Source organism: Callithrix jacchus, chromosome 19, assembly GCF_049354715.1.
Source record: "Callithrix jacchus isolate 240 chromosome 19, calJac240_pri, whole genome shotgun sequence".
NCBI lineage: Eukaryota > Metazoa > Chordata > Mammalia > Primates > Cebidae > Callithrix > Callithrix jacchus.
This window is the reverse complement of record NC_133520.1, coordinates 30356570-30375147: the sequence shown is the minus strand read 5'-3', so window position 1 is coordinate 30375147 and position 18578 is coordinate 30356570. Positions and strand designations below refer to the sequence as shown.

General features: G+C 50.1%; 1 protein-coding gene and 1 non-coding gene across 2 annotated transcripts; one reads left to right on the top strand and one right to left on the bottom strand.

The window, feature by feature from the left end:
- Positions 1–3183: 3183 nt before the first annotated feature.
- On the top strand, positions 3184–3286 carry LOC118149573 (U6 spliceosomal RNA). The gene has a single exon (XR_004737151.1). It is a non-coding gene; the product is annotated as a U6 spliceosomal RNA (small nuclear RNA).
- A 10074-nt stretch (positions 3287–13360) lies between these two features.
- On the bottom strand, positions 13361–17369 carry BTG2 (BTG anti-proliferation factor 2). The gene is made up of 2 exons (XM_002760665.7): positions 17141–17369; positions 13361–15860 (listed from the first exon to the last, which is right to left on the bottom strand). The coding sequence occupies exons 1-2, from the start codon at positions 17280–17282 to the stop codon at positions 15526–15528; spliced, it is 477 nt and encodes a 158-aa protein (XP_002760711.1). The 5' UTR covers positions 17283–17369; the 3' UTR covers positions 13361–15525.
- Between the last annotated feature and the right edge of the window lie 1209 nt (positions 17370–18578).

Sequence of the window (18578 nt, the reverse complement as noted above, 5' to 3'; positions counted from 1 at the left end):
AAGGTGATTGGCTTAACCTTCTGAGCCTCCGTTTCTTCATCTTTAGTCTAAGGGTAATAATGTCAGTGCTATAGAATTGCTCTGAGGAGGCCGGGCATGGTGGCTCAAGCCTGTAATCCCAGCACTTTGGGAAGCCAAGGCAGTTGGATAGCTTGAACTCAGGAGTTTGAGACCAGCCTGGGCAACATGGTGAAATCCTGTTTCTACAAAGAATACAAAGATGAGCTGGGTGTGGCGGTGCACGCCTGTAGTCCCAGCTGCTCAGGGGGCTGAGGCAAGAGGGTCACTTGAACTAGGGAGGTTGAGGCTGCAGTGAGCCAAGATCTTGCCGCTGTACTCCAGCCTGAGTGACAGAGTGATACCTTGTGGAGAGGAGAGGACGGAAGGGGAGGGGAGGGGAGGGGAGGGGAGGGGAGGGGAGGGGAGGGGAGGAGGGGGGAGGGAAGAGGAGGGAAGGGGAGAGGAGGAGAGGAGAGAGGAGAGGAGAGGAGGGGAGGGGAGGGAAGGGGAAGGGAGAGGAGAACGAGGGAGGACAGAAGGAAGAGAGGAAGGGAAGGAAGGGAAGGATCATACATACATAGACAAGTGTATTATTTCAACTGGAATGAAAAAACTGGAACCAAAAATACTGTCCTGCCTTCTTGGAGAATGGCCAGGGGGAAACCCATGATGGTGTCTCTGCACTAAGCTGGCTGGATTTGGGGAGCTGTGGTGAAGATGGGGACTGTGTAGCCCTTTCAGGTCTCAGGTAAGGAAATGGAGGCTTTGCCAAGATCTCATCATCCACTCTTGGCCTTTGCCTGGGGAGGCAGTGCCATTCATTTCATGGCAGGTGGACAGTGGAGGTAGAGCCAGCACTACCCGGGCTTCTCATGTAGGGGTTAGAGTCCAGGGTGGCCTGAGGTCCTTGGGATGACCCATGCTTTAGGCCCTGACCTCACCTTTTCCCCTGGAAAGAATGGTGGTTGGGAGCTTATGAAATGACCTCCTCCAGCCTGACCCAACAGAAGTGCCTGCCCTGCTCAGGAGGACTTCTTCCTCCCTGGGCCCTAACTGTTTACATGCTCTCAGAAAGGCAGGTGTCAGGAGGCAGCTGCTGCTTGTGGTTAGCTCCCCCTAAATACAGGAGCACCAGCCTTCCCCACACCCACTGCCATTGGCTAACAGGAAGCCAAAACAGGCTCCCTCTCCCCGCCCTCAGCCACCCCAGCCAGTAAATAGACAGTACAGGAAACACCTGGAGGAGCAGGCAGCTGGCAAGGGAACACTCTGCCCACAAAGAGAGGGTTTGCAGGGGACTAACTAGGCTGGGGAGGAGCTGGGTGGGGGGGTTGGTCAGGCGCTTAATTGCACTTCTTGTGGCACCCACCAGCTGCTGGGAACTAACAGCTGAGTTGCTGAAATGCACCATCCCCCTCCCAGTCCCCCACTGACGCATACACAGTAAAGGGATCATCCCTCTCTAGCACCAGCTTGCCTTGAACGAGGACAAGAGCAATCATATAGGAAAGACTCCTCAGAAGGCTTTGCCTCCTCACCCTCAGCCAGAGCTTCTAAACCTCTGTGGACCATGTGAAAGTAAACCCGTGGTCCAGGCATGAAGACTGAATCATCCGTCTTCATCAGCCCACATGATGCGAAAGCTCATTCCAAAGTTAAGTCTCCAGTTATTACCAAACTTATCTAGATCTCCATCTGTATCTAGATCTCCATCTTTACTGCTTATGATCTCAAGTTGTTGAGGTTCAGGGTGGAACTGACTTCACCGAGATCAAAAGAAACCCTGCCATCAGCATTCACCCAAGAACATGTTCACTAGTGTGTAGAGCTTATGCCGGGAACCATGTATGCAGGCAGGCTTAGCTTACAGAGTTCCTTGACGCCCTCCTAGGAGACTCCCAAATACTGCACTTTTCCTTTTAGGTTTAGAGTGGGAGGATGGAGGGATGGTGAGGAGGGGACTCTTGCCCCACAGCTACCTGAGGACCACACCATAGTTTGTTCAACCCATCTTTCATCCAGCGGTCAATGTACTTAGGCCTGCTCCGTGCAGAGTGGTAGACAAGCACGTGGAGGTGAAAAAGAAAATAGAAACAATGGTTCCCGCCATGGAGGCGTGAGTGACGACAGTTGGAGAGGGCAGAAAGGCTGCAGAGCCACGAGACATCAACTCAAAGCAGTGTGCTGCCGGGCACCGTGGCTTACACCTGTAATCCCAGCACTTTGGGAGACTGAGGCTGGCAGATCACCTGAGGTCAGGAGTTTGAGACCATCCTGGTCATCATGATGAAACCCTATCTCTACTAAACATACAAAAATTAGCCCGGTGTGGTGGCGGGTGCCAGTAATCCCAGCTGCCCAGGAGGCTGAGGCAGGAGAATGGCTTGAACCAGGGAGGCAGAGGTTGCAGTGAGCCAAGATCGAGATCGAGATGGTGTCACTGTACTCCAGTCTGGGTGTAAGAGCGAGACTCCATCTCCAAAACAAACAAAACACACACACACACACACACACACACACACACAGCTTTGTGCACTGTGTTTGCTATAAAAATGTGAACAGTAATAAACTATGTGTATACATCCTTAAGGGATTCTGAAGTAAGAACTATGTCATAAAGATGTGAAGTGTTTTAAACCATAGGCATGAATGCTGGAAACCCCCGAGGTAAGAATGTACGTAGAGGACAAGTGGAATTATTCGGGGAAGGCATCCTGAAGAGTCAGCCATAAAGAGAAACAGCATCGTCACTGGAGGCAGGTGATTTAGGTTTTAAACCCATTTCCACCCCTTCTAGTTACTGGTGCCTTACTTTCTTCATCTGTGAATCTGAGGTTGTAAGAACTCAGAGACTGCGTTAGAGGTACTGTGTGTAAGGCACCAGGCAGAGTCCCTGGCAATAGTGGGTGTTCAGCACACAGTAGGCGCTCACGTCCTAAAAGAAAGTGATTTGTGCCATGTCAATTGGCAGAGTAGAGAAACTTGCAGATGTAGGCAGAGCTGCAAGGAAAGGTGGGCAGGAGAGAATTTGACAAGGTGAGGGGTTCTGGCCTGGTTGGGCTGTTGCACAGGGAGTTGGGGTTGGAAAGACTGCGAACGCCTTGGATTCCCATCTTAGGGATACAGAACAGCAAAGAAGGTCAGCAGGAAGGGAATGGCATGATGAAAATAGAGTTTGCACCCGTGCTTCAGCAGCACGCACGCTAAAATTGGAATGATACGGAGAAGATCAGCATGGCTCCTGTACAAGAATAACACACAAATTTCTGAAGAATTCCATATATTTATAAATAAAAAAACTGGAAAAAAAAAAAAAAGAAAAGAAAATACAGTTTGCATTGTCCCAGGATGAAGATCATTCCGGCGGTAAGGCAGGGAGGCAGGAGGCTGTCGTATGAGTGTCACGAGGACAAGACCCAGGTCATGTGTCAGCAGCAAATAGAACAGAAGAAATAGATTCTTTTTTTTCTGTTCCATGTGAAAACGAAAATAGAATGGTAAGAGATCATTGAGCACAAGGGACTCATTTTACAGATGGGAAAACGAGGCTCATGAAGGAGAAAAGGTGGTGCAATGATGTTATCTGCGGCCATTGTGGATTTTTCACAAGATGATTAATAATCTAAAAACTTTCAAAAAAGAAAGGAAACCTGGGCTCAGAGTGGGGAAGAGACTAGTTCAAGGCAAGGTATTAAAGACTTCTATTACAAGCTATTGTCAGCCCTGATGCTAGGCCCCCGATTTCCTAACAACTCCTACCCCATTTCCATCAGCCCCCAGCTGGCCTCCAAAGTAGGTATTGGGAAGGATTTCTCTGGATGGAATCAGTATTTAGTAGCTGTGGAATCTATTCTCCCTCTCCTGCGGCCGAGTCCAGAGTCCTTTTTTGGCGCCAGCCCAGCTTTCTTCTCTCCAGGTGTTACCTTTTAGGTAAATCCACTTAGGGAGTTGATTGATAATGAAGGCTCTCTCACATAGGATTTAAAGTGTGTACGCCCCCATCTAAATGACATTTACATGTCAATGGCAGGCACTTAAAGACCTAAAAGCCTGCAAGATTCAAAGGACCAAGTTTTCCTAAAGTGCAATCACAGGTTCCTAGTGAGTCCCAGCTCAAAATAGCTGAATGGGCTGAATTTTTTTCCTTCTACCCCTAATCTAAATTCCTTTCACCCACTGGCCTCCTCTCTTGGCAATTGGACATTCATTTGTTCAACTAAAATTCACTAATACCTACTAAGTACCAGGCACTGTCCAGGCAAGGTCTCTGGCCTACATTCTAGCTGTAAATTCAGGGTTATAAAACCGAACATCATAGGAACTTAAGAGAAGGCCACATATTCCAGTCTGCGAAGGGGAGATGTCACTGAAAATGTGAGCACTGAACGGTGAACACCAAAACGGTGTGAGCTTGAAAACGTGAGTGAACTTGGCAAAAGTGGGTGGACAGGAAGAGGACAGGGCATTCCTTGAGCAAAGGCTGGGAGGCTGCAGTCCCAAGCACAAGTTTAATGAGTACCAACAGCTGAAGGTGAGGAGAGCTGCTTTTTGTCTAATTTTCTGGGTGAAGAGGTCCCTTGTATGCTCTCATTTCTATCAACAACATGCAAGAATGCTCTTTCCTAGAGATTGTGGCTGTAGGGACAGCCTTCCACTGAGGTCCTCAATGCAGAGCACGCTCCTAGCTTGGGGGTAGGGTTGCAAACTCTTACATCCCATTCCCAGGTGGCTCCAGACATATCATAGGCCACAGTTGGGAGCACATGCAGATATGTACCTTAAAAAAATAGCGTTTGTCTGGGCTTGGTGGCTCACACCTGTAATCTCAGCACTTTGGGAGGCTGAGGCAGGTGGATCACCTGAGGTCAGGCGTTTGAGACCAGCCTGACCAACATGGAGAAACCCCGTTTCTACTAAAAATACAAATTTAGCCAGGCGTGGTGGCACATACCTGTAATCCCAGCTACTTAGGAGGCTGAGGCAGGAGAATCACTTGAACCCAGGAGGCGGAGGTTGCAGTGAGCTGAGATAGCACCATTGCACGCCAGCAACAAGAGAGAAACTCCATCTCAAAAAACAGAAACAACAACAACAAACCCCAGTGTTTAACACTTTCAAAAAATTAGTTGCCATCATTAGAGTTTAGGGAGATGTCAAAAGTCTATATTTTTGCTGCTCTTGAAAATTTCAATATCTGAAATCTCTGGTCTCTCATGATTACAGTGGACTAGAGCTAAGGAGTGGGGATCCTTTTCAGACAAGGTTGGAACTCACTCCTCAAGTTCACCACAGTTTCTGTCCAGCCAGCCTCACTTATCTGCTGCCTGGTCCCACCCTCGCTCCCATGCCCATCCCGTGCCCACCCCGTGCCCATCGAACTTTAAATGGCACTTCCCTGATGGTGATGTTAAGTAGCTCTCGCTCCAACTTACCCAGCTATTACCTCTTCTTATCTCATAGCAGTTTACGGAACAAGAGTTGAATCAAGGTTCACTCTTGTTTATAGGAATGAGGGTGGAGAATGGCAGAGCTACTGGGAACAATATGGCTTAGAGCTGCTGGGGGCCCAGAGAACCCGGCTTACAGCAGGGAAAAGGACTGGCTGCATATCCAGGGCATACTCGCTTGTATAAGATCCTTATCCAGGGCCCTGGGAGCCTCTTATACTGAGCTCAAACGTTTTTCTTGCCAGCTCTGCAAATAAGTGGCATGGAGAGAAAGCCAGAGAGTGCGGGCTTGCCCTTCTCAGCTTCCCCATTTATTTTTCTTCTGGGAAGGGAGAACCTGTGGGTGTACTCCACAGATGGGCCGCGTGGAGGTAAGCAAAGCTGCTGTTGGAAAACTTTCTCCACCCACTTTGTGTGTAAATGTGCACGTAGCCCAGTTTGGTATTAATCCACAAGCAGAGCAGTGGAGCCAATGGGTCAAAGTTGCCTGGGGCCCACCAACAAGGTCAGATGCCTAGCAAGGATACCGTACATTTCTGCAAGAATGACAGAGGTCAGACATGAGTTCATTCAGTTATCAATCGTTAATTCAGCAGGTACTTTTCAAGTCCCTACTGTGGGCTACAGGGGACCCCAGGAAGGGCTTTTGGATTGTGCGTATTTTCTTTGCCACAGACCTGGCTGTGCATGTCTTCTTTTTTATTTTTTGTAGAGATGCAGTCTCAGTAAGTTGCCCAGGCTGGTCTCAAACTCCTCGGCTCAAGCGATCCACCTGCCTCGGACTCCCAACATGCTAGGATTACAGGCGTGAGCCCCCACACCTGGCCTGTGCATGTTTGTTTTGTTGTTGTTTTGTTTTGTTTTTCTGTTTATGTTTATTTTATTTTATTTTTTTTTTTGAGACAGAGTTTCACTCTTGTTGCCCAGGCTGGAGTGCAATGGCACAATCTCGGCTCACTGCAACCTCTGACTCCCGGGTTCAAGCGATTCTCTTGCCTCAGCCTCCCAAGTAGCTGGGATTATAGCTGTGTGCCACCATTCCTGGCTAATTTTGTGTTTTTGGTAGAGACAGGGTTTCTCCATATTGGTCAGGCTGGTCTTGAACTCCTGACCTCAAGTGATCCAGCCGTATTGGCCTCCCAAAGTGCTGGGATTACAGGCATGAGCCACTGCGCTGGGCTGTTTTGTTTTCCTTATTTATTTTTTATTTTTTCAAGACGGGAGTCTTACTCTGTCACCCAGGCTGGAGTGCAGTGGTACAATCTCAGCTCACTGCAACCTTCACCTCCCGGGTTCAAGAAATTCTCCTGCCTCAACCTCCTGAGTAGCTGGGATTACAGGCATGCGCCACCACATCCAGCTAACTTTTGTATTTTTAGCAGAGACAGGGTTTTGCCATGTTGGCCAGGCTGGTCTCAAACTCCTGACCTTGTGATTCACCTGCCTCAGCCTCCCAAAGTGCTGGGATTACAGGTATGAGCCACCACACCTGGTCCTGTGTATGTTTTTAAACAAAGAATTGAGAATCATCTTCGTAGGGAAGAGGCCACAGGCTGCCCGGATAGTGTTAGCTGTAGCCATTCTTGAAGGTACTAGTAGGTGGTGTGATTTTAATAATGGTTTTCTTCCATTTAGCAGTCTGCCAGAGTGTTCTTCTTCATTTTAGGACCTTTCATTTTAGGACCCTTTTCAGAGCCCTTAAGGAGATGAGGTTAACTTCTACGTAGAGCAACTACTCTCAGGCAAGGCGCGGTGGCTCCCACCTCTAATCCTAGCATGTTGGGAGGCCGAGGCAGGTGGGTTACCTGAGGTCAGGAATTTGAGTCTAGCCTGGCCAACATGGTGAAACCCCATCTCTACTTAAAATATAAAAATTAGCTGGGCATAGTTGCAGGCACCTGTAATCTCAGCTACTCAGGAGGCTGAAGCAGGAGAATCACTTGAACCGAGGAGGTGGAGGGTGCAGTGAGCTCAGATCGTGCCATTGCACTCCAGGCTGGGTGACAGAGCAAGACTCTGTTTCAAAAAAAAAAAAAAGAACAACTATTCTCTTTTTTTATTCTCTTTTTTTTTTTTTTGAGACGGAGTTTCGCTCTTGTTACCCAGGCTGGAGTGCAATGGCGCGATTTTGGCTCACCGCAACCTCTGCCTCCTGGGTTCAGGCAATTCTCCTCCCTCAGCCTCCTGAGTAGCTGGGATTACAGGCACGCGCCACCATGCCCAGCTAATTTTTGTATTTTTAGTAGAGACGGGGTTTCACCATGTTGACCAGGATGGTCTCGATCTCTTGATCTCGTGATCCACCCACCTCGGCCTCCCAAAGTGCTGGGATTACAGGCGTGAGCCACCGCGCCCGGCCACTATTTTCTTTTTATTGAGTACTTAAATGTGCCAGGACTGTTATTATAAGTAGCTTATAGATCTCATTTAATCTTCGTAACATTTTGAAGTGGGTTATATTTGCTTGTTAATTTATTTGTTTGTTTTGAGACGGAGACTCACTCTGTTGCCCAGGCTAGAGTACAGTGGCGCCATCTCAGCTCACTGTAACCTCTGACCCTGGTTCAAGCAATTCTCCTGCCTCAGCCTCCAAAGTAGCTGCAATTACAGGCACACCCCACCACACCCAGCTAACTTCCGTATTTTTAGTAAAGATGGGATTTCACCATGTTGGCCAGGACGGTCTCCATCTCCTGACCTCATGATCTGCCTGCCTCGGCCTCCCAAAGTTCTGGGATTACAGGTGTGAACCACCACACCCAGCCGGGTTATATTCTTAATTCCATTTTATGAAGGGAGAGATTGAGGCCTGGTTGAAGTCACTAGCCATTAGGTTGCTCAGTGGATAGGTGGGTGGCAGAGCTGAGATCAGACCTCCCTAGGCAGCCTGACACCAGTGCCTGAGCTCCTAACCTCTGTAGTACTGCTTCACGGTGTTTGCAAACTGAAACCTTACCAGACAGGAGTCTGACCCAAGCAAAAGATTATTACTGACTGCTTCTCAGCCCAATTTACCTTTTAGTTCAACTAATTGAAAATAATAATAATAATGGTGCTAATCGGCCCCCCAGTGATTGGCAGAGTAATGAGGATGGATGATTTAGAATCAAAAGCTGAAAAAGGCTGGGTGAGAACCTGTAATCCCAGCAGTTTGAGAGGCTGAGGCAGAAGGATCACTTGAGGCCAGGAGTTTGAGACTAGCTCCGGCAACATAGCAAACCCCACCTCTACAAAAAATAACAAAAAGTTAGCCAGGCCAACTCCTCAGGAAGCTGAGGCAGGGGGATCACCTGAGCCAAGGATAGGGGGGCTGCAGTGAGCTGTGATCACACCACTGTACTCCAGCCCAGGCAAAGAGTGAAACCTTGTCTCAAACAAATAAATAGCCAAAGAAAAGAACATAGGTCATTTAATCCAAAACTCTAATTCTTTTTTTTGAGACAGAGAGTTGCTTTGCTGCCCAGGCTGAGGTACAGTGGCTTGATCTTGGCTGCTGCAACCTCCACCTCCTGGGTTCAAGTGATTCTCCTGCCTCAGCCTCCTGAGTAGCTGGGATTACAGGTGAGCGCCACCACACCTGGCTAATTTTTGTATTTTTAGTAGATACGAGGTTTCGCCATGTTGGGCAGGCTGGTATCGAACTCCTGACCTCAAATGACCCATCTACCTAGGCCTCCCAAAGTGCTGGGATTATAGGCATGAGCCACTGCACTCAGCCAACCCCCTTATTTTCAAGACAGAAAGCAGAGGGACTTGTCCAAACTCACACAGCTAATTAGGAAGTACCAGGACCACAACCCATACATTCTTCCCCCGAGTGCAGAACTCTTTCTGTTGCGTCCATCTTTGTTGGGCCAGGGATGCCATGTTGGCCTAGAAGCCAGGACCTGGGTCCTCATCTTCCTTACCAAAGGCTCCTCACGGGAGTCGGGCCTGCAGAAGCGTGTTTCTTCCTCCTGAGACTTGTTTGTTGCAGCACCAAGGACTCCCCCACCCAAAACTCCTTATCAGGAGCCAGGATGGGCTCTTAATCTGCAGTGCAGGGCCTTGTCTACTCTCTCTGGGGAGGTGCATTATCATTTAAAAACAGCTGACTAATCACAGGTCTCCCAAACTGGCAGTGCTTACCAAGTGGAGAAGATGTAAGCAGAACAGACCAACCAATGCCTAGTCCCTGAACATAGGAAAGCCACCAACTCCAACTCTTCAAGCAAGTTCAGGCCAGAGCCCTTGTACCTCCAGGTAGCCAAGGGGTATGCTCCAGTTCTACTGAAATTGGTTCACATCTTGCTTGATCACAGAACCTTCTCATGTAAATTGAGAGACTACTAGTTTACCAGGAGCCGAGAGTGACCCCACACTTAATCTGCCTTGCTGCAGCCTCCCTGAGTTGAGGACACAGAAGTTGGTAAAGTGTCTCCTCAGTCTCCAGATAGCCTTCCCTAAATTTCAGGCTTTCCACTAAGCAAGGAAATAACCTTCATGAGCGAGGTCTTTTAGGAATCAGGAAGACAGATGCTGACTTTGTACCAAACACTCAAAAGAGGGTAGGAGGCTGGGCGCGGTGGCTCACGCCTGTAATCCCAGCACTTTGGGAGGCCGAGGCGGGTGAATCACAAGGTCAAGAGATCGAGACCATCCTGGTCAACATGGTGAAACCCCGTCTCTACTAAAAATACAAAAAATTAGCTGGGCATGGTGGTGCGCACCTGTAGTCCCAGCTACTCAGGAAGCTGAGGCAGGAGAATTGCCTGAACCCAGGAGGCAGAGGTTGCAGTAAGCCGAGATCACACCATGGCACTCCAGCCTGGGTAACAAGAGCGAAACTCCGTCTCAAAAAAAAAAAAAAAAAAAAAAAAGAGGGTAGGTAAAAATTCCTCAACCCTAACTAACCCTGTCCTTACATCCAAAAAATAGGTCCTTTTCAACAAGTGTCTAGGACATTTATTTTAGAAGCTACAAATAAAAATGAGACTACTTTCAATAACAGCCACTTGATACAAGGAGTCTATGAGTCTTAACAAAATTTTATTTATTTTATTTTATTTTGAGGCAGAGTCCCACTCTGTCACCCAGGCTGGAGTGCAGTGGCACGATCTCGGCTCACTGCAAACTCCACCCTGAGTCAAGCGATTCTTCTATCTCAGCCTGCCAAGTAGCTGGGACTACAGGTGAGTGCCACTGCACCTGGCTAAGTTTTATATTTTTAGTAGAGGTGGCATTTCACCATATTGGCCAGGCTGGTCTTGAACTCCTGACCTCATGATCCGCCTGCTTCGGTCTCCCAAAGTGCGGGGATTACAGGCGTGAGCCACCACGCCCGGTCAACCAAATTCTATTTATGATACAGATGACCTGGCCTCCCCTAACCCCATCCCTGGCTCCCCTACCCTCCTCGCTCAATACAGACATAGTTCATACAGCCTCCCTGAGCTGCCTCCAACCTAACACCCCTAGGGAAAACTGTATGTTGATAAAGGTCATGGAAGTATGAAATGAAGTTGGGGGAGTTGTCACTGTGTATGAAGCAACATGTATAAAATTTAGTTTAAACACGGCTCACCTACAGCCAAGAAAAAAGTAGACCAGGTCAAAACGTACTTGGCACAGTGGGAACTGCTGGGTCTGTGTCAAAACCTCATGGAAAGAACTCGAAAGTCAGCGAGGATAAAAACTGTTATCTCCTTGCATGGACCCAAAGGGAGTTAGAAATTGATAACAAACTTTTGGCTCTCACTCCAGTGTTTGCTGCCAGAAGTAGCTGTTCTTGGCCAGGTGTGGTGGCTCACGCTTGTAATCCCAGCACTTTGGGAGGCTAAGGTGGGCAAATCATCTGAGGTTGGGAGTTCAAGACTAGCCTGACCAACATGGAGAAACCCATCTCTACTAAAAATACAAAAAATTAGCCAGGTGTGGTGGCACATGCCCATAATCCCAGCTACTTGGGAGGCTGGGGTAGGAGAATCACTTGAACTTGGGAGTCAGAGGCTACAGTGAGCCAAGATCGCACCATTGCACTCCAACCTGAGCAACAGGAGGAGACACCATCTCAAAACAATAAAAAGAAATAGCTGCTCTTTAGCTAACTTGTGGCATTGGCATTCACCTCCAGCACACAGATCCTGAGGCCTAACTGCTCTTGTCTAACAAGACAAGTATGGTGGATAGCAAATGGCAGCCCCGGAGATGACTAGAGAGCCTTAATGGGAATTGAAAACAATCCTGCCTTAGCCTGGGAAGGAGTTCATTTCCCACTGCTTACCAACCCCTGGTCTGTGAGACATGCTGGGTCTTAACCATTTTTAACATATTCAGTGCCTAGCACTTACTGACATACCTGCTTGCTAAATGAGTGAATGAATGAATGCGTAAATGACTGAAACAAAGGACTACCAAAAACAGGATGCATAAGATGGTGATCTGGCTAAACTAGGGAATGTTCAGACTAGAACCCTGTTACTTGTAGAATCTTCAAGGGAAATTAGAATTGGCATTAAAGGTGGAAGTAGAAGGCCAGGTGCGGTGGCTAACACCAGTAATCCCAGCACTTTGGGAGGCTGAGGTGGACATATCACAAGGTCAAGAGATCAAGACCACCCTGACCCACACGGTGAAACCCCATCTGTACTAAAAATGCAAAAATTAGCTGGGTGTTGTGACACATGCCTGTAGTCCCAGCTACTTGGGAGGCTTAGGCAGAATTGCTTGAACCTGGGAGGCAGAGGCAGGAGAATTGCTTGAACCCAGGAGGCAGAGGTTGTAGTGAGCTGAGATCGCGCCACTGCACTCCAGCCTGGCGACAGAGTGAGACTCAGTCTCAAAAAAGAAAAAAAAAGATGGAAGTAGGCTAGGCTTACACCTGTAATCCCAGCACTTTGGGAGGCTGAGGAGGGCAGATCACAAGGTCAAAAGATCAAGACCACCCTGGCCAACATGGTGAAACCCCATCTCTACTAAAAATGCAAAAATTAGCTGGGTGTTGTGGCATGCGCCTATAGTCCCAGCTACTCCAGAGGCAGAGGCAGGAGAATTGCTTGAACCCGGGAGGCAGAGGTTGCAGTTATCTGAGATCATGCCACTGCACTCCAGCCTGGCGACAGAGTGATACTCCGTCTCAAAATAAGGTGGAAGTAGGCTAGGCTCACACCTGTAATCCCAGCACTTGGGGAGGCGGAGATGAGAGGATTGCTTAAGCTCAGGAATTTGAGACCAGCCTGGGCAACATGGCAAAACCCAGTCCTTACAAAAAATATAAAAATCAACCGGGTGTGGCGGCACACGCCTGCAGGTTCAGCTACTCGAGGCAGAGGTGGGAGAATTATTTAAGCCCAGGAGGCAGAGCTTGCAATGAGCTGAGATTGCACCACTGCACTCTAGCCTGAGCAACAGAATGAGACCATCTCAAAAAAAAAAAGCTGGACACGGTGGCTCAAGCCTGTAATCCCAGCACTTTGGGAGGCCGAGGCGGGTGGATCACAAGGTCAAGAGATCGAGACCATCCTGGTCAACATGGTGAAACCCCGTCTCTACTAAAAATACAAAAAATTAGCTGGGCATGGTGGCGGGTGCCTGTAATCCCAGCTACTCGGGAGGCTGAGGCAGGAGAATTGCCTGAACCCAGAAGGCAAAGGTTGCGGTGAGCCGAGATCGCGCCATTGCACTCCAGCCTGGGTAACAAAAGCGAAACTCTGTCTCAAAAAAAAAAGGGGGAAGGAGCTACTTTCCAGGGGAAGAGGGGATGCTTGGAAACGGCCCTGCAACACAACCAGAGTTTTCTTTTATACCACCCACATGCTATAGATTGTGAGTGCAACTTGATGAGAAATACTATAAACACAAAGAAAGGATTTGGATCTGAAAGGGAAATGCAAATGCAAAATGTGGGGATTTTTATCTTCTCTCTAGCACACAAGTTTGTCCTGCTACATTTTTATTAAAGTAACAAAAAGGTGTACATTTGTCCATAAGCTGTACATTCTTCCATATAAAAACACTATCATACAATTAGTAACCTTTGTTTTTCTGTCAGAATAGCTTACAAACATACTACCATTATTTATTTTTACTTAATAGGAGAGACAGGCCTGCTCAACAGTCCAGCTCACGGGTTTTGTTGTTTTTAAAGTGAACATCAAAAAGAAGAGAAGAGAGACAAGATTAAGCATGAGACCATGAGGCTGCTTCTAAAAAGGCAGGGACCTGTTTGCAGACAAGATGCAAGAACACGACCTGCAGTGATTCACAGCTTTGTTTCAACCCACAAGCCAGAAATGAGCTCTTGGTTCTGTGGGCCCAAAGTTAACTTTAAAGCAACAAAGGCTGAAAGCGGGGTCTGGGAAGGCAACACAAAACTGTGGGGAGTTGAAAAGGAGGCAGAACTGCCAGGAATGGTTACAGAGAGTGTTTGGTACATAGCACCTTTGAGTCAAAATTGAGCAGTTAAGAAATCCAGGAAAGGGGACTGGCTGTGGGGAGCCTGGGTGTAGCGGAAGAGGGGGGAAGATTCCTCAGTAAGGGGCAACAGCAGGAGGGTAACCATCCTGACCAAATACTCTAGACCTGTCCTTAAGGTGATTCAGTTTGGGAAACTCGAGGTCTTTTGAGGACCCCTCATCAATGTCACTGAGAAATTGAAGGAAGGGAGTTTCTTCCCAGTGTAACTTTCCACTTTTCTCCAACCCACAACAGTAAATATTGCACAAGTCTATGACAGATTTGGATCGTACTGAGAGAGACAACCTTTCCCACAGGTGCTCTGAGCACCAGGGAGAAAAAACAGTGCCCAAGGTTTGGCTTTCATTTAGTGTCAGCCCTACAAGAATACCAAGTAGTCTTGCAGAGCACGGGGCACTCTTCCATTCAGCCAAGGAATACATGCAAGGCTGACCAGCCAGCCGACATCCCAAGGAGAGCAGGAGACATAGTTCCCCTAAGGCCACCAGGGCATCAGGAGCTTCTGAGAGACCCTCCTGGGACCCAGCGGGGCATATTGCACAGTGACTGAGAACTCTTGTCCTAGAAAAGAGGGTAGCTCCATGACCCAACCAGAAGGGAAGGGGAGGCGAGGGTTAGAGGAGAGTTGTGCTTTTGAAAAGATGGCAGTAATAAAGGACCTGGAGTTCCCTGTAGCTTTTGGGCCACCTCTCAACGGGATCATGGCAGCAGCATCAACACTTTCATGTGGTTCCAAAAGGAAGAGTTTGGCCAAAAAACATCACCAGTGGATACTCTTTGGATCCCAAAATTCCATTGCAAATCACCCCCAAATTATTTGCCACACATACGCACAAAGCAGCACTAGCAAAACAAAGGTTTGGTGCAGAGTTCCCTAGCATCCTAACCCCAATAACCTCCGGTTCCTCTCCCTCAGAGAAAAAACAAGAAAACCAACAAAACGCAAAGTTTCAGATTCCTGGCTGGGAAGCAAGATCTACAGGCCCCTGAGGGTAGAATCAGAAACTAGTCAAGATTTCAGGAAAAGCTGCTTAGGACAGTAGGAAGCAGGAGAGGCCTTTTCACTCTCTGCCCAGGACCTCATTAGAAAAAGAAAAGAGAAGATTAGGCAACAAAGTATCATTTAAGTCTAGGCACGAATGCCCCTGAGTAAGAGAGGAGGGGAATGCAGGTGTCTGCCTGGGGGAGACACAGAGTTCTGAACTTGGCTTCTCTTTCCCCCAAAGGGCAAATCCCGACCTCTCCGTTCACAGTTGCTAACCTTGCTTGCTCCCTCTCACATTTTCTGGGGTGCTAGCCAAACGTCTCCTACCTCACCTTGGCTAGGTTGACCCCCTAAGAGCTCCCCCTCCTATAGGCAGACACTGGCTCAGACTCAAGCCCACAACAGTTCTCTCCAAAGGCACCTGGGGAGGCTACTTTCAAGCAGCTCCCTTGAAGGATTTTTTTTTTTTCTTAAAAAAAAAATCTTTTGGTTTTTTTTTTCTCTTTTCTTAAAAAAAAAATAATATATATATATAAATAGCTCTTCATTTAGAAATACAGTTCCCCAGGTTGAGGTATGTGGTGGCTTGTTGTCACGGCAGCATGAGCACGGCGGCGCCCAGGGTGGGGACGGAGGGGCCTAGCTGGAGACCGCCGTCAGGTAGTTCTTGGGGGGGCTGCTCCGGCCCAGCAGCACTTGGTTCTTGCAGGTGAGGAGCCCACAGGAGGCAGCAACGGGGGCCTCCTCGTACAAGACGCAGATGGAACCATCCTCTCCAATGCGGTAGGACACCTCATAGGGGTCCACCCACAGGGTCAGCTCACTGGGCAGCAGCTGGTGCAGCTGGGGCTGGCTGAGTCCGATCTGGCTGGCCACCCTGCTGATGATGGGGTCCATCTTGTGGTTGATGCGAATGCAGCGATAGCCGGAGCCCTTGGATGGCTTTTCAGGAAACCAGTGGTGTTTGTAGTGCTCTGTGGAGACAGGACAGGGGGAGATGCCCTGGTTAGAGCAGCTGGGCCATGGACGCTCCCACAGGGCAGGGAGGAGGGTCAAAGGACAGGAGGAGAGAAAGGTCCCAGTGACTTTAAGTAAGGGAGGTGGACTCTCCTCAGTTCCAGGATCCTCTTGTCACTTAGCAGAGAAAATTTTATGGGAGCTGGAGAGACCGGCTTTTGCTTCCAGGATGAGACAGAGAGAGAGAGAGAGAGAGAGTATTGGGAGGGGACTCCAGAGCTCTGGGGTACTCTCTAGTGGCCACTGTATTGCTTTTGGCACACCGTCAGTTTCAGGAGGGAAGGGTGTGACGGTCTGGCATGCCCAGGCAGGGCCTCTGGAGACCTGTGAGCTGAAGTTTCAGGGCCAGGAAGGCTGCGGCCACCAACATCGTTGGGTCCACAGGCAAGTCATTGGGCCTTACACCCTGTGTTTCCTCTGCCTCCTTTAGAAGAGTCAGAGAACCTTCCTTAGCAGTGCCTAAGGGAGTGAAAACTGCGTTGTTTTGATGAAACATCTGTTTCCCTCAGAAGCCAGGGTCTGTGTGGGTGCGTTCCGAGATGGCTATCGCTTCTCAAAACTGCCGGCAACCAGCTAGAAACAGCTGGGAGAGAGGTCTCTCCCCCCAGCAGCCAGCGGGCTGCTTATCTCTTCGCCACCTCCCGACTCGAAGGCCCTCCGGGCAGGGTCACCAGCTACCAGGCTCTCCTCCCTACCACAATAGGTGGCAGATGGCTAAGGGGGACCAAAGAGAACACAAAAGGGGCCCAGATTCCAACTTGAAGCGAGTCAGCAACCAGCGGACTGTCCCAGACACAGCGCACCCCGACCGGCAGGGAGAGCCGCACTGGGTCTCCAAGTTGCTGAAAAGGTTCAACTGCACCTTCTTTCCTCATCGGGACCCCTCGGCCGGCCGGGCGGCCCGCAACAACACCCATCGAGGGTCTTCAGATCTCGAGGGTCCAGCGAGGGAGACGAACCCGTAATCAGACCCGGGCATAAGCTGGGGACTCGGGCTGGCACTCCAGGGCCAGGGTCTGCGCCCTCGAGGGCGTGGAGGGGCGCGCCCCATCAGAGCCGCGGCGGGCAGAGACCGGAGCACACAGCTGGGGAGGAGAACCCAGGAAACAGGCGACTGCGGCCGCCCCAGGGGGCAACCAAGTTCCAAAGCTGCTCCTGCCGCAGGAGTAGAGGAAAGACCGCCCTGGCAGGGAGGGCGCCGACCCCCGGTGGCGCCAGGCCCTCGGCGTGCGCTCACCTGTGAGTGCCTCCTGGAGCGCCCCGCTGAAGACCTTAAGCCTCTGTTCGCTCACGCAGCCCCGGGTCCTCAGGAGGCTGGAGAGGAAGCCCACTGCGGCGGCGATCTCCGGGAGCATGTCGGTTCCCTTCCCGTGGCTCATGTCGCGCGCGGCTCGGGCGCAATGAGAGGTCTCGCGTGGGAAGTGCGGGTCCACAGGCCAGCGCTGGCTGGCAGCTGCCCGAGCTCTGCCCGGACATCCCCCGGGCCGCGCTTTTCAGGCGGTTGGGGAAGGTGGGGACAGCCGGCGGCGGCGCTCATTGGCCGCGGCCAGCGGATGGAGGCGGGGCCCGGAGCCGCCCTGCCCCGTCCCGCGCACCGACGCTGGTCCCCCCACGCCCGCCGCTCCCGCTCCCGCCCCCGCCGTCGCAGCCTCGGCGATACTGAGGTCATCGCTCGTTGACGTCAGTGCTAGGAACCCGCGCCCGGCTGAGCTTTGCGAGGCAGGCGGGAGGAGAAAGCGAGGGCCGGGGAGGGCCCGAGCGCTCTGGGCGGACTGAGGCGGCTCCCGAGTCTCCGCGCCGCGCAGGCTAGGGCCTCGCCTCTCCGCCCATGTTTAAGGCTCGGGTTAGAGGCCACCTCCTCCGAGAAGCCTTCGGTGACACTACCCCTCCCAAAGTGTCCCCTTTCTGATTCCCACAGCATTTTCCAACCATACACGGTCAGAACCACTCACCAGGACGTACTTCGCTTCCTCTCTTAACTAGACGAAGTGGGTTCCTTTTGGCTCTTTGGAAAGGGAGGCTGTCTTCTATTTATTTCCGTAGTAATCCGACCTCCCACAACAAGTTCCACCGTCTGCAGCAATGCCTTTTCTCTTGCTCAGAAACACTCAAGTTTAACTTTTCTGGTGGGCAGGGGCAGGAGGTGTGTTGCAAGCCTTTTGCCTTCTCAACTTATTTTTCTAGTTCTCCCTTTCCTTAAGTGCCGGTTTTTTTTGAATTTGTAGTCTGCTCGCAACTGTACATATTCTTCCATCTTCTCCCTCCTTTCCCCCAGCCGTCTTCCTTTCTCATTGTGGATTGGAGCTACTCGGGAAAGAATTTGGCCTCAGTGTCCCTCTGCTACCCTCAGGGCCTGCCACCATCACGGGCACTAGGTAGATGCCTGTTGAATGTGAATAACTTCTACCCAACACCCTGGAGCCTGGCCCAGGGTCTGGCATACAGATGCCCAGTGTTTGTAAAGTGACTCACAACCAATGGCCTCTGTAAATTCCCATTTTCCTTGAACTCTGGACCCTCTGACCACCTTCTGGAAGCAGTGTCCCTGTCCTTTTTCCTTGTGCCCCAGGCTTCTCCAACCCCCTTTCCTTGCTGTGCTGGCCCTGGATCCCTTCCTGCCCCGTTCCCCACACTCTGTCCCCGCAGTCCTCCTCCCTTTTCTCTATGCTGCCTTT